Source organism: Saccopteryx leptura, chromosome 6 (assembly GCF_036850995.1).
Source record: "Saccopteryx leptura isolate mSacLep1 chromosome 6, mSacLep1_pri_phased_curated, whole genome shotgun sequence".
NCBI classification, from domain to species: Eukaryota; Metazoa; Chordata; class Mammalia; order Chiroptera; family Emballonuridae; genus Saccopteryx; species Saccopteryx leptura.
The window spans coordinates 43262555-43275497 of record NC_089508.1 but is presented as its reverse complement, the minus strand read 5'-3'; the positions used below and the strand labels follow the sequence as shown (position 1 = coordinate 43275497).

The 12943-nt window shown below is 35.7% G+C and overlaps 1 protein-coding gene across 2 annotated transcripts in view; it reads left to right on the top strand.

Moving 5' to 3' along the window:
* Nucleotides 1–12943, top strand: part of TMEM260 (transmembrane protein 260) — a 66721-nt gene that overhangs the window by 28365 nt on the left and 25413 nt on the right. For both annotated transcript variants that reach the window (XM_066341901.1, XM_066341902.1), the window contains 3 exons: nt 7453–7632; nt 9176–9216; nt 12554–12637. In XM_066341901.1, the coding sequence (XP_066197998.1) occupies nt 7453–7632; nt 9176–9216; nt 12554–12637 (305 nt within the window). The remainder of the gene's footprint in view (nt 1–7452; nt 7633–9175; nt 9217–12553; nt 12638–12943) is intronic.

Sequence of the window (12943 nt, the reverse complement as noted above, 5' to 3'; positions counted from 1 at the left end):
GCAACCCCTTGCTCAAGCCAGTGATCTTGGGTGAGCCTTGCTCAAACCAGATGAGCCCGTGCTCAAGCTGGCAACCTCAGGGTTTCGAACATGGGTCCTCGTGTCCCAGTTCGTCGCTGTATCCACTGCGCCACCGCCTGGTCAGGCAACAAAGGCAATGTATTAATAATAGTTCATTCATTCATCCAACTGTTTATCAAGTGCCTGCTCTGTACCAGATGCTGCTCTAGGTGCTAGAGTCAGCTCTCAACAAAACAGACCCCATCGCTGCTATTGTGAAGTAAATAATAAAATGGCTGGCAAATGACAGCTCTCTTTTCTCAGATTTCTCTAGAATTTAAATGATTATTTTAGTTTTTTTTCTCTGAAAGGGAAAAAAATTACGAGTGTAAATGGTGGTATAAAGTAATACAAGAAAACTGCTTGTTTAGGCAGGAGGAGATGTAGGTAATGACAAGGTAGGGAGCTGAGTTAGACACAGGTCCTTGGAAAGACAAGCTCTGTCCGTCTTCCTCCCAGGAGCTCCAACAGGCTGTGTACAAAGCCAGTGCTGGAGCAGATTTACTTGTTGTTTGTTAATGACACCTCAGGCACATTTATTATTTCATTGTTTCAGCTTTCATCGGAACTATATTAGAAAAACACGTATAATAAAATTATTATATAGAAATAGGGAAATAATTATATCAGAGCTTCAGATAGTTGTATTTACTGTATTTTAATAAATTTTCTTTCTTAGCTTTTTGGCAACAAAGCCAAAAGAATAATGGAGTTCTAAAATTCTTATTATTGTCATAAAAATAATTAAAAAGGAAACATAATTGACAGAAAAGATCAACTTTTTCTTGGAACTTGATTTTTTTAAGTCAATCATATAAGACCTCATGTAATGGATAGTAAACAGCATAATAGGCACTCTCTTTAATAGTGTTCTTATAGCATACACAGAAAGTGCTTTATTTGGCCTTCTATTATATAAATTCTTAATAAAAAAAATGAATATATAACATTAAAAAATGTAACTCAGCAAAGATTTCAGGAAGCCCAAATATTTTTCTTGTGAATTGGTGGGTCCACAGATAGGGATGCATTGACATCCTGGTATTAGTTATCTTAGCCAGACTTCTTTTTATTTTTCCAGCTTTATTAAGATATAATTGACATATAACATTATGTAAGTTTAAACTGCACAGTGTGATTATTTAATGAATGTATGTATTGCAAAAGGGTTACAATAGGTTAGTCTACAGCTAACAGCTTCATTACCTCACATAGTTACAATTATGTGTGTTGAGAACTTTTAAAATCTACTTTCTCAGCACATCTCAAATATGCAATACAGTATTGTTAACAGTAGTCAGCATGCTGTATATTACATCCGGGAACTTACTTATTTTATAACTAAAATTTGTACCCTTTGACTACTTTTATGCATTTCTCTCAGCCCATAACCCCCCTCCGTGGCCACCACCTACTACTCTTTGTTTCTAAGAGTTTAGTTTGTTAGACTCCACATGTAAGTGAGATCATACAGTATTTGTCTTTCTCTCTATGACTTATTCCACTCAGCATAATGCCCTGAAGGTCCATCCATGTTGTCACAAATGGCAGGATTTCTTCCTTTTTATGGCAAAAAATATTCCAATGTAATGTACATAGAGATATAGATGCAGATGTTATATTTTCTTTATTCATTTATTCATTGATGGACACTGAGGTTGTTTCCATGTCTTGGCTATTATAAATGATGCAAGGAACATGAGCATGCAGAGGTAGTGATTCGTTCCTTTGGATATATACCCAGAAGTGGAATTGGTGGATCATATGGTAGTTATGTATTTATTTATTTTCAAAGTGGCTGCACCAATTTACATTCCTACCAATAGTGCCCAAGCATTCCTTTTCTCCACATCCTCATCGACTCATTATTTCTTTCTTTTTAATGATAGCCATCATAACAGATGTGAGATAACATCTCATTGTGTTTTTATTAACTTTTTTTTTTAAGAGAGAGCCAGGAATGGAGGTGGTGTGGATAGGAGAGAGATAGAGAAGCATCAACTCATAGTTGCTTTACGTTAGTTGTTTTATTGATTGCTTCTTATATGTTCCTTTACTGGGGGCTCAAACTGAGCCAATGACCCCTTGTTCAAGCCAGTGACCTTCGGCTCAAGCCGGTGATCTTGGGATCATGCTGATGATCCCGCACTCAAGCCAGCAATCCCATGTCCAGGCTGGCAAGCCCGTGCTCAACTCCGTGACCCCACGCTCAAGCTGACAAGCACATGTTCAAGCCAACGAGCCTATGCTCTAGCTGGCAGCCTCCGGGTTTCTAACCAGGGCCCTCAGCATTACGGGCCAATGCTCAATCCACTGTGGCACCACTGGTCAGGATCAGTGATGTTGAGCACCTTTTCATATATCTGTTAGTAAGATTAACATCTTCTTTGGAAAAAATGTCTATTCAGGCCCCTTACCCATTTTTTAGTCAGATTATTTGTTGTGGTTGTTTTTGTTTGTTTGTTTTTGTTTTTTGCTATTGAGTTGGATGAGTTCCTTATATATTTAGGATATTAACCCCTCATTACATATGTGGTTTGCAAGTATTTTCTCTTATTCCACAGGTTGCCTTTTCATTTTGTTGATACTTTTTTTTTCTGTGACAAGCTTTTTACTTTGATATAGTCCCACTTATTTATTTTTGCTTTTATAGTTGTGTTTCTGGTGTCATATCCAACAAATCAGTTCCAAGACCAAAATCAAGGAGCTTTATTCCTGTATTTTTTTTATGGGAGTTTAATGGTTTTAGATCTTACATAAAGTCTTTCATCCATTTTGAGGTAATTCTTCTGAGTGGTATAAGGTAGGGGTACAGTTTCATTTTTTTGCAGGTGAATATCCAATTTTCCCAGCAACATTTATTAAAGAGACTGTCCTTGCCCCATTGAGTATTCTTGACTCCCTTGTAAAATATTGGTTGGCTGAATAGTCTTGAGTTTATTTCTGGGCTCCTAATTCTGTTGCATTGGTCTATGTATCTGTTTTTATGCCAGTACCATCCTGATTTATAATATAGTTTGAAATTAAGAAGTGTGATGCCTCCAGCTTTGTTCTTCTTTCTCAGTATTGCTTTGGCTGTTCAGGATCTTTTATGGTTTCATACAAATTTTAGGATTATTTTTATTATTTCTGTAAAAAGTGCCTTTGGTATATTGATAGGGATTGCATTGAATCTGTAGATGGCTTTGGGTAGTATGCGCATTTTAACAATATTAATTCCTCCAAGCCATGAGGATAGGGTATCTTTCCATGTGTTTGCATCTTCAGTTTCTTTCATCAGTGTTCAGTGTACAGATCTTTCACCTCCTTGGTTAAATTTATTTCTAAGTGTTTTATTGTTTTTGATGCTATTATAAATGGAATCATTTTCTTTTCTTTTTTTTTTCAAGTAGTTCATTGTTAGTATGTAGAAACACAACTAATTTTTACATGTTGATTTTGTATACTGCAACTTTACTGAATTTGTGTATTAGTTCTAACAGGTTTTGGGTGGCATCTTTAGGATTTTCTATGTATAAGATCATTTTATCTGTGAACAGAGATCATTTTACTTCTTCCTTTCTGATTTGGATGCCTTTTATTTCTCTTTCTTGCCTAGTTGATCTGGCAAGGACTTCTAGTACTATGTTGACTAGGAATGATGAGAGTGGGCACCCGTGTGTTTTTCCTGATCTTAGAGGAAAAGCTTTTGATCTTTCATTATTGAGTATGGTGTAGCTTTGGACTTGTCATATGTGGCTTTTATTATGTTAGGTATGCTCTAGGTCAATTAAATCGGAATGTTTTTAGTGTAGAAGGGCAGAACTGCTGACTGGATCTCTGCTCAGGCAAGCAGAAATGCAGTTTCCCCAAGACCTGAGCTCTGGTTGCTTTGTAAGCCGGCTTCCCTTCTCCATCGCTATCTGATCCTCGGTCCTTGAGCCCTGCAAATGCCCCCTAGTGGTCCCCATGAGGTGAGACTAGAGTGGGCTTCCTGGAAAGTGTCCTGCGATGCTGGAGGAACTGGATTTCCACGTGGACTCTTTCGCACTGGAAAACCCGTAGCCCGGGGCTGCCCTCCCCATGCAGCACTGTGCTGGCCTGGGGGAGGGGGAATGCAGTCACTCTAATGCAGTCGTTCCTTGTCAGGCTGTGTTCCAGGGGCATGCTTCAGCCTCGCCCTGGATTCTGGTGTTTTCACAATGGTCTGTTGTCTATGGATAGTTGTCTGTTGGTCTTTTTGTGAGGAGGACTGAAGTTAGGAATGATCTATGTATGTTGCCAACTTATTGGTGTCACTCTTAGCCAGGCTTATGACATCAAAGAACGTAGATTCAGATGTCAGAGAGGTGCGTTCTCTGGCAAGAACCTAACGACCAAGTATTTTGTGTTAGTAGTTTGAGAGGAGAGCCTATATGCTTTGTGTAAAGCACGTAGGACTCGGAATTGACAAGTTAGGAGGTTGGTTTGAGAGCCTATTGGCCCTATACTAAGGTCAGCTACTGATGAAAGACGAATTGTTGGGATGTGTGACTCCAAAGGACCTTTCATTTCCACTATTTAAATGACAGAGGCTAGAAAGTGAGGTCTACTAATGAAGAGACAAGGTGTTGGATTTGAGGCAGAGGAAGAAGTTCTGAATCACTTGGTTGCAATTCTGGCTGCTCATTCAAATTATCTGGGAATCTTTAAAAAACTAAGCGTGGGTGCATATATGTGTACATATATTAATGTATGTATATGTGTGTGTGTATATTTATGTGTACGTATATATATGCGTGTGTGTGATGTCACTCTAAAATAATTCTGACTTATTTGATATGGGGTGAGGTCCAGACATTGATATTTTTGAAAAGCTCTCCAAGTTATTGTAGTATATGTGCAGTTAGGACTTGGAACCACTCTCTTAGACTCTGTGAAATAACTCTCATGTAATGGTCTCCCTGTTTATTTCCGACACAAAAAGAAAACTGCATCTTACCATTCTAAATTGAACTATATAAAATACAGAAGCTTCAAAATACAAGCATTTTTCCTCTTTTTCTTATTTTCTTTTTCTTTCTTTATTTCATTCCTTCTCTCTCTCTCTTTTTTGAGAGGGAGAGGGGAGAGAGAGAGAGAGAGAGAGAGAGAGAGAGAGAGAAAGAAAGAGAGAGAAGCATCAACTCATTGCTCCACTTAGTTTTGCATTGATTGCTTCTCATACATGCCTTGACCAGGTTGAAACCAACGACCTCAGCATTCCAGGCCGAAACTCTATTCACCATCAGTCAGGCAAACATTTATTTTCTTTAAGACTACTTTTAAGAATAGCAAAGGTGGCTGACCTGTGGTGGCACAGTGGATAAAGCGTCGACCTGGAAATGCTGAGGTCGCCGGTTCGAAACCCTGGGCTTGCCTGGTCAAGGCACATATGGGAGTTGATGCTTCCAGCTCTTCCCCCCCCCCCTTGTCTCTCTCTCCTCTCTCTCCCTCCTCTCTAAAATGAATAAAAATTTTTTTAAAATTAAAAAAAAAAAAAAAGAATTGCAAAGGCACCTGACCAGGCAGTGGCACAGAGGATAGAGCATCCGACTGGGATGCAGAGGACCCAGGTTCGAAACCCCAAGGTCGCCAGCTTGAGCACAGGCTCATCTGGTTTGAGTAAGGCTCACCAGCTTGAGCCCAAGGTTACTGGCTTGGGCAAGGGGTCACTCGGTCTGCTGTAGCCCCACCCCAGTCAAGGCACATATGAGAAAGCAATCAGTGAACAACTAAGGTGTCACAACGAAGAACTGATGCTTCTCATCTCTCTCCCTTTCTTTCTCTCTGTCCCTATCTATTCCTCTCTCTGTCTCTCTCATTCTCTGTCACAAAAAAAAGAATAGCAAAGGCATGTGGTTCAGTTAGTTAAGTCTTACACTCTTCATGTCATCATTTTTTATGCTTCTCATTACCACTTTAGAACTATCAAATGAAATCAGTACTGTAATAAAAACAATCTATAACCAATTAAGAATATGTGTTTGAAAATGCTGAAATAAGGCAACTGCTTGTTCTCCGTCTGGTGAATGTAAATCCTGGTTCTTGTACTCATTGTCACATATGAATATTCCTTTTTTATAAAGGAAAAATTGGCAACTTCCAATGATATTTGTCAGAGATCCACTTTCCCAATTACTAGAGCTATTTGAAATTATTTTTATTTATTTATTCATTTTAGAGATGAGAGAGAGAGAGAGAAGAGGGGGAGGAGCAGGAAGCATCAACTCCTATATGTGCCTTGACCAGGCAAGCCCAGGGTTTTGAACCAGCGACCTCAGTGTCCCAGGTCGATGCTTGATCCACTGCGCCACCACCAGTCAGGCCTAGCTAGAGCTATTTGAATCTTTCTAGTAGTATGCCAGAACTCTTTTGGACTTATAAATAAGACTTTCTCAATATTATCCTTTGTTTTAGAAATACACAGATGAGAAATATATTCTCATACAGGCAACATTGTTACATAGAACAACAAATTTCCTTTAGTAGCCTGACCGAGCGGTTGCGCAGTGGGTAGAGCATCAGACAGGGACACAGAGGACCCAGGTTTAAAACCCCGAGCTCACCAGCTTGAGCACAGGCTCATCTGGTTTGAGCAAGGCTCATCAGCTTGAGCCCAAGGTCACTGGCTTGAGCAAGGGGTCACTTGGTCTGCTCTAGCCCCCTGGTCAATGCACATACAAGAAAGCAATCAATGAACAACTCAAGTGCCGCAATGAAGAATTGATGCTTCTCATCTCTCTCCCTTTTTGTCTGTCTGTCCCTCTCTCTGTCTCTGTCACACACACAAAAAAATTCTTTCGTATGCCATGCTATTCTGTAAATTGAAAATAAAGAGCATTTGTGTAAGCTGTGGGGTTATTTAAAAGCTAGCTTTTTTATTTGTACCAAATATTTCCTTGAAATGTCCAAAACTCTTGTAGAAAGAATCATATTGTCAATGTATAATCATAACAGAGTATATAGTTAAAACTCAATTCCTGATGAGAGTGATGAAATGAATTGGTATTAGGGCAATATTTTGGATATATTCAAAATCATCAAACAATGTCATCATGTCCAAGTGGGTTATCTCACTTGTGCAATGCTGCATGTCATGACATGGTTTTAAATGTAAAAGATGCACTATACATGATATTCCTGAGTCTTTGCTAATATTATTTGCTTCACTCGGATTTCACCTGCCATGCAAAGAAGTGGAGGCTGATGCAATTTTCTAGTAATCCGCGGTAATCGGAAGGTTTAACATGGTCTTCTGTAGTGACTTAATATAAATTGAGAGATCAGCTCTGAGTAAACATATTTGATGTTTTCCTTTGATATGTTCTTGAAGTTCCAGGATGAATCAACTAGAATAAACACTGTTACACAACACAATGTGCTCTGATGCAGGAACTCTCCCTGGGCTCTTTGTTGAAGTTGAGTCTGTACTTCTCTGCTGGTTTGCTGCCCTATATCTATCTCCCTATCTCATCCTACCTCAATCAAGCCCGCTGGACCTGGGGAGACCAGACAACGTTGCCAGGATTTTTGACTCACTTTCTCAGAGAAGAATATGGAACATTTAGCCTGGTAAATTTATATTTAAAGCTCTTTTAAGGAATAAGTGGCAAAACTGCCAAGTTCTACCTTGATCGCAATTGCAAAAAACAAACAAACAATATTTATCAATGACAGTATGTAGAATTTTCATTTCAGTTATTATGTAACATTTCAGTTATTTCATTTCAGTTATTTATGCTCAATGAAATGTGGCCTCTAACATATGTAAGAAAAAAAATTGAATCGCTTTACTTGACATCATCCTGAATATACTTTTTAGGATAACAAGTGTTGAAAAGACGCCTGCCAATACTTTCTGTAGTGTAAGGTATCACTTTGAGCTCTTGGTCTGTGACTTAAAATATTTGGAAAATATTAAAGAAAAGAAAACTCAAAATGTTTAATTTACGTTGACAAAACTTTTGTTTTACAGACTTGATGAAGTGTTCATGTTAGTATTTAGTATAATACCTTTGTATAAATGTTTATAAAATATTTTGCTAAATGTGTGAAATTTCATATTGTCTAAAGAAGTCAAAAGGGCAAAATTGGGGGAAAACACTAAAGTGGTTACAGTAAACATCTGAAAAATAAAAGAATAAATAGATGAGTATTTTAATACAAACAGTTGTATTCGATTTTTTCTTTAATGGTTTGTGCTTTTTGTGTCTTAAGAAGGCAAATCTCACATTTTATACAAAATTGTAAGCCATGCAAAAATTAAACAATCTGTTGTTTAAGGATATATACAAAAGAATAGAATATTTTTAGAAAGTAGGGGAATAATTAATACAAAATTTATGATAATCATTACCACTGGTGTATGAGAAAGGCAAGGCTGTGTGAGATACCTAGTATTCAGACAGTTCTGTTTCTTAAAAGAATGGTGGGTTAATAGCGTTTTTTGAAACTATCACTTGAATATATATTATGTATATTATTTGTAAGTCAGAGATATTTTGTAATAAAATAGGTTATTAAAAGGATAGTTATTATTTTTTTTACTTAAGAATTTGACACTTTAAATCTATATTCTGGTTTCCTTATCTTGGCCAGTCCATTAAAATATTGCTTGAGGACCATTCCAGATTTGAAATTTGTGTAATTCACACAAAAATTTGAAATTATAGACTAACAGATAATAATGAGCTCTAATCAAAGTGCCCAAAAAAGAGATTAAAGAGATTCTAACAAAAGTATAAGGTCTATTAATTCATTAATGTGTTAATCATTTCTGCTGGAATAGTTTAACAGATTTTTAGCCAATTATTATTTCTGAAATTCTTCCTAAAGGGAGTCCATATTCAGTTTTTACTGATTTTGCTTTAAAAATTCAGTATGGGAATGACAAGATAACCTGGACATGTTTTCTTTGAATATATGTACCCTGATTTATCGATGATTTATTGATAAAAAAAATTCAGTATGCTCTGAAGTAAAGACTTTGAATGTAGAAGATATTGCATTGTATATTTAAAGTATGTATCTTTTAAATCAAGATAGTTAAATACAATAGCCTAACAGAACTTTAGTTTACTGGTTGTACAAGTAAACTTTTCTCATTTATGTCTAGGCCAAATCTGAAGTAGGGTCCAGTATGTATCAAATTTTACTGTGAGTATGAAATATTTGAAACTATTTTTAAATGAATTCTTTTTGTTCCTTTAAATGGTTTTGGGGCCTGACTTGTGGTGGCGCAGTGGATAAAGCGTCAACCTGGAAATGCTGAGGTCGCCGGTTCGAAACCCTGGGCTTGCCTGGTCAAGGCACATATGGGAGTTGATGCTTCCAGCTCCTCCCCCTTCTCTCTCTCTCTTTCTCCTCTCTAAAAATGAATAAATAAAAATTAAAAAAAAAATTTCCTGTTAAATGGTTTTGGGGATGTCTGAGTTTCTTTGTGAAATATGTCTGTGAGTAGTTTTCACCCACATAGTTAACAGTTGTTTTGCAGACTGTCCAATATTCTACCATAAAAGAAAACTTAAAATTAGTAATAAATCCAACAGTAATGAGATTATTAGGAGACTACATAGACCCTATAAAACTAAAATGTTTCAACTTTCACTTAATATGAAATTACCCAATGTAGTGTTGCTTTATAAAAAGTTTATTCTTTGTTCTGGTTTTATATATCTTCTTTCTTCCACAGACATTTTATCACATAGTCTTTATCAAGCTGAACAATTATTTTCTTATTATCTTGGATTATGCTATGCTTTTTTAATTCTTCAGAGCTTAATTTAATGTCTCTTAAGACTTTTCCTTTAAGCTATCCTAAGCTCTTTTTTTGACGTATGTATTTTTAACATTCAACCTTATTAAAGCTAGCTCAAGCAAAAAATTTCATCTATATTATCTACTAGCATTTTTTAAAAAATTAGTTAATATTTGCTTTAAAACTTATATAGATTAAGACAACTTGAAAAATATCCATATCAATCCTATAATATTTTTATAATATTTTTAATATAAAATTTGGAAAGAATACTGTATTTCCCCATGTATAAGACACACTCTTTTTCAAAAAATTTGGGGTCCAAAAACTGGGTGCATCTTAAACAGTGGTTGTGGCATTTCAAATGCCATAGATGGAACTGAGGATGAGGCAATATATGAAGACAGTGATTCGTCATCAGACAGTTGAGGATAAACTAATGGATAGGAGTTTTGATAGTGATGAGTTGTATGAATTTTATGATGAATAAAATTTGAGTTCAATAACTTTATGTAATACATTTTTTTTTCAAACTTCAGGCCCCCAAATTAGGGTGTGTCTTATACATGGGGAATACAGTAGTTTTCTACAACACTAAAGCAATCTCTAATTATTAATTTGGGATTTTCAGGACTATTTAAAAAACAGTTTTGAAATATGGGGAGAATATTTCAACTCTACGTATGAGCCAGTTCATAGGTCCTCATAATTTCTATCTTGTTTACTTGGCTAGCTTGCTTTCTTCCTTCTATCCTTCCTTCTTATCTTTTTAAATTATCTTTTCCCTTGCTTTTCATAAAAAGGATACACAATCATGAAAAGTTTAGAAATACAGTTAAGTAAAAATAAGTAGATGAAAAGTATAATTCCAATGTGCAGAGATAACCACTATTATTAATCTATTAATGTTTTTATATGTTCTTCTAGTATTTTTAATGTTTTTATTTCTTTTTAAAAATAGGATTATAATATACAGGGGTTTGAAAATGTAGGTTTATAGTTTTTTGTATGGAAAAATAATAAATAAATAATAATACAAGAATAAACCCTTTCACTTACTCACACTGTAAACATACTTTTGCTCACCCCTGTCCATACTGGCTAGCCTCCTGTTTTTTATTTCATACTGTATCTTGAAAATATTTTTCTGCCTCCAAATTATTCTTTATAACCTTTGATGGTTCTCACAATTGATTTCACATACTTCTTTTTATGTCTGACTGAGGCTTCTATGGCCCCTGTTTCTATTTTGCTGGGGAGTAGGTAGCAAGAAGCTCACTTTCCCTTTAAAGATAAAGACAGCTTTGCCCTTGTCTCCAGGCTTTTACTCTGTCCCGCTCTGCTCCATGCTGAAAGACTCCCTGCCCACCTTTCAGGGTCCTCACACGCAGGAATGCTGGTGTATTTTGCTTTAACCAACCCCACATGAACTCCAGAGAACTCTCAAGAGCAATCCTTGGACTAGACATCTAACTTTTATAAGTTGCGCATGAATGCCATATACTGGGTAGTTAAAGGGCTCCTTTACCTTAAAGTAACAGCAATTTGGTTATACACCCAGAAAAAAATCTTGACAAGAGTGATGACCACTCACACTATTTATTCGATGCAAATTATAATGTAAAAATGGAAGCATCGTTCTTGCACTCTCTGATTGAGTGAGAGAATTTCTAGTGTTTAATTGTTTCAGGTAGACAAGAGTGTTGAGAAAGGGAACTCATAATTAACCTACTAAAAAATCCTTCAAAATGATGGAACCTAATCATCTGCTCCTTGCCAGTCAAGCAAATTAAATTCTTTCCCCATGCGTATCTCTAAATTGCAATCCCTGACAAGGAAATTATTGAATCTAACCCTAGGCAGTGACCATGTTTTAGAGCTTACATTTAAGCAACAGATCTCTAAGAATTAATTTTGAGTCTGACTTCATTCCTTTTGAAGAATGGCTGGAAATGGACCTCATGCTGGAATCAATTTTTCAAGTGTGTTTGAAAATGAGTAGAGATAGCTTCCCATAGTAGATGAGCCTCCATTAGTAAAACACACATTGTGTGGTTCCTATAATCATGGCATCATCTTTTCTCCAGTAAAATTGCCAGTAGGGAGAAGAAAGTTTTTTGAGCTGATATTTAGAATCACTTCTTTTTTAAAAAATGGAGACTGCTAGAGCTATTTTAGAAGTCAGATACCACTCAGAAAATGCTTATTCGTTAATTAGTTAATGGAACTAATGGAAGAATTTAGGTTAATTGTAAGGAAAAAGGGATGCATTTCTCAGAGATTCCTTGAACATTTTTTGAACCAAATGGTTTGAATTAATTTTGTTTTCAGTTGCTAATCACTGGAAGCCATGGAGAAGTTCAAAAACCCATTTCACATGACTTCTTATCAAACCAATCAGGAATACAAATTGGTTTACACTGTCAATACAATATGCCTGTATCACAAATACTGGAGAATTATTTGTTCTGATGCTATCCCAAATTATATAAGTTAGTAACCAAATGTTATGATTAGAGAACATCTTAGAGCTGTTTTAACTCTTTCTTGTGGCACTTTTTCTCTTGAATTTGAAAGAAGATAAAATAATTTTCAAATCTGACTTCAGTCCTTAAAATTATTCTATGCATGATCTGATGTATTTTACAAAGAATATTTTATTTGGAATTTACAAAGAATGGTTTATTTGGAATAAATTTGTTTTCTGTCAACAATAAGTTAAATTGTCTTTTCCAGTTCTCAGGTGACAAATATGAGAACCGAACTCTCATTCAACATTCAAGCCCTTGCAGTTTGGGCTAATATATGTTTAGTAAGAAAGTGAGTAATATAATTTTTTTTCCTGTTATTTTTCTCTGTTTATTAATTAAATTTTTATTTTCAGTATGTCACTGTAGAACATTACCACTAGTATTTTATATTCCAAATATGACTCTAACCACTTCTATGAAGATAAATGTATATTACTTTTTTGCTAGGTTTTTTTCTGATTATATATTAGAGTTTTTAGAAGATTGAGCAGTGTATTACAATCTAACTAGGTGAGTCTTAAACTTTGCTTACTTAGCCCATAGCCAATTATTATAATTTCTTTGCAAAAGAAGCAAACAATTATTTAAATTCCTC